The sequence below is a fragment of the Monopterus albus genome, unplaced genomic scaffold, assembly GCF_001952655.1.
Source record: "Monopterus albus unplaced genomic scaffold, M_albus_1.0 scaffold35.1, whole genome shotgun sequence".
NCBI lineage: Eukaryota > Metazoa > Chordata > Actinopteri > Synbranchiformes > Synbranchidae > Monopterus > Monopterus albus.
Window position 1 is genome coordinate 63249 of NW_018127915.1, and position 3057 is coordinate 66305.

Consider the following 3057-nt stretch of genomic DNA (forward strand, 5'->3'; position numbering starts at 1 on the left):
TTAATGAGGAAAAAAATGAACTTGAATGATTTTAGCATATGGCTGCAATATAACAAAGAGTGAAAAATTTAAGGGCGTCTGAATACTTTCTGTACCCACTGTATACACATACACAATTATAGAGTAAGCGTGTTTTAAAAATTTGAAGTTTTTAAAAGAAGCCATTTTCGGTTTCGTTTCGGTTTTCGGCCAAGTGCATCCTAAATTTTCGGTTTCGGTTTCGGCCCAGAATTTTAATTTCGGTGCATCACTAATAATGGTTATATTATATACAGTAGGAACAGAGGCACGAGGCCTCTGTCACCATAAATTTTACCCTTTAGGCAACAGTGGTGCGGTGGGTACAGCAGTCGTCTCCCAACCGGAAGGTTGAAGGTTTGAATCTTGGTGCCTGCAGTCCACATGTTGAAGTGTCATTGGGCAAGACACTGGACCCCGCTGTTGCCTGTTATGGCGGCACGTATACACGCAGCGGCCCTGGGCCCTTGGCTCCAAACATAATTTCGTTGTACGAGTCACAATGACAATAAAAGCTTCTTCTTCTTAAATGTTCGTGACAGAGAAGTGGCAGCTGCTATTATGAAAGAATGACGAATGAGCGACTGGTGTCATCACATGTAAACATCCTTTTTAATCAATGGCCACGGTTTCTCTAACTAATCGGTAGTCTGCAGTGCTTACGCGTCACCTTTTGGTATCGCCCCAGCTCACTTAGAACTTCAACTGCAGTGATACCAAAAAAATAGTACCAGGTACTTTCCCCAACTTTGACTGATGGAAAAACAAATAAGGCAAGCAGAGTTGAGTCGGAAGCAGGCGGTGGAAAAGAGGCTTTGGTTAACATGTCCCAGTTACTCTGCCAAGTGAAGTGACAGTTTGTGTTTTTGCAGATGATGTTCTACTACACATATGCATTCTGCATATACAGTATATTACCCAGTTTACATTGCTGACCTTTAGGAGAGTGAAGTAAAATACAGAGGAGTGTTTATTAAGCATAAAACAGTTAACTCCTAATAGAAGAACAAAGCAGCATTCAGGAGCAGTCTGGAGAGAAAAGAGCCACCCCCAGAGGAGGCGATGCTGCTTTCTTTTCTCAGATTTTAAAATTTGAGAATGGTGGTTAGTTTTAACAGGGTGGCATGAAGCCTTGATGCAGCCACTCATGCACATAATGGGGTCTTTTTTCTGTGACCTCATCCCAAAACCCTCCATTTCCTTTTATTTGCCCTTTGGCCTGTTGTTCAGTTTTTCTTCCAGCTGCCTCTCTGCATTTGTCTCCTTTCTCTGTCTCCCCTCAATCTGTTTCCTGCTTTTCCGTCTTCTTCCTATCTATCCCCTTGACTTTCACCCTGTTTCCAAACCCATACTCTGCGCTCAGACATCCATCCTACCCTCCACCCCACCCCCCATTTCCCATGCAGCTGACTGGCAGGTAGGTTCATGAACCCTCAAGAAGGACACATAACCCCCTTGTGTGTGGGCGAGAAAAGGGTTGATATCCCCAGGGTGTGCAAGAGTGAGTGTGTACCAGCAGTGTGACAGTGCTCACCGACGTGAACTGAGGCTTGAGCCAGCGGTCTTGCCCCAGGGTTGCTAATCCAGGCACACCACTGGTACACTGCAGTCAGAAATGACCAAAACACATTTTCAGTTGTGTCAGCTCCAGTGCATTGGGTCAGAAATGAAACCGTGACTATGAAATTAAAGTGTTCACTCTTAGCTTTAATTTAAGGTTGTTTCCGTCCATACACTTTGAATATTCCCTGGTATTACCAAGCCAGGTTCTGTTTGGTCTGCAGCAGTTGAAATTTGTGCTCAGTTGCTATAAAGTTCAGTTACTTGCTTCATCAATATTCCAGTTTTATGTTGTACTGTTGTGAAATTGTGGATTATGAATCATACACTGTCCACCCAGTATAAATGTGGAGCCTCACAATAATGTCATTGGTTCAGTTTATTTCCAGTTTGGCAGTGGAGAGCTGAACTGGTAAATGGACTGCACTTGTACAGTGCATTTTATTCTGTCATGGCCATTAAGCATGCAAGCCTGCACAATGCAAGCAGGCATTTACTACTGTACATTGACACTGTAATCACAGTATGAGGGCTAAACCTTTGGTGCTGAACTGAAGAAGGAGCCATTCATTGTCATTTTGCTTTCCATTTCCCCTCAGTGGCATGAATGTCATTCTCTTCACTCCTCTTTATTCTTTAAGCACTGAAAAGTTCCGCTGCCTTCCATAAACAGAGGAGGAGCTTGGAACGAGCACGGGTGAGTCAAATCGCTGACTGAAAGCAGCTTCTCTGTATAGGTCTTATAACATGTCACACTGTTACAGTGCCTCTTGACTCTTCCTGTAATACTGAAAGGCTGGAAAAGACAAATGAGAGCTGAGATAGGACCATCTGCACAGAAAATAAATACTCTTGGACTTTAAAGTGCACTGTGTAAGAATATCCATTAAAACAGCATATGTTCACATTTTTTTGGGAATACGTGGAAAGAATGTGGTGTAGCCCAGATAATATAAAAAACAGAAATGATGCTTTGAATAAAAATAAATATATCCACATATGGGATCTGCACATGATGTTGCACAGAAGACATTGACTGCAGAAAGCATGAACCTGAGAACTCATGAGAGTTGATATATTATCGACTTATGGAAACATGATAAGCTGAATATGAGTGGCTGTTTCTTTCTCTCTCTTCCTCCAGACTGAGGACTATCTCAAGCGAAAGATCAGGAGCCGACCGGAGCGATCTGAGCTGATCAGGATGCACATCCTGGAGGGTAAGTGCCATATAGCACCTTCTGCCTGGATGGAGCTTTGGTCGCTCTGGCGAATAACTTGTAAGAATCCAATCACATGCTCCATCACTTGGTTGTGTGTTTGCCTTCAGAGACGTCAGCGGAGCCGTCACTGCAGGCCAAGCAGCTGCAGCTGAAGAAAGCTCGCCTCGCTGATGATTTGAACGATAAGATCTCCCACCGGCCGGGGCCCATGGAGCTGATCCACAAAAACATCCTACCTGTTCACTCCAGTATTAAA

General features: G+C 43.6%; 1 protein-coding gene across 1 annotated transcript in view; it reads left to right on the forward strand.

Moving 5' to 3' along the window:
* LOC109958823 (MKL/myocardin-like protein 1) overlaps positions 1-3057 on the forward strand; it is a 38072-nt gene that overhangs the window by 22801 nt on the left and 12214 nt on the right. Inside the window, exons 4-6 of the mRNA XM_020597749.1 lie at positions 2220-2275; positions 2723-2798; positions 2909-3051. Of these exons, the coding sequence (XP_020453405.1) occupies positions 2220-2275; positions 2723-2798; positions 2909-3051 (275 nt within the window). The remainder of the gene's footprint in view (positions 1-2219; positions 2276-2722; positions 2799-2908; positions 3052-3057) is intronic.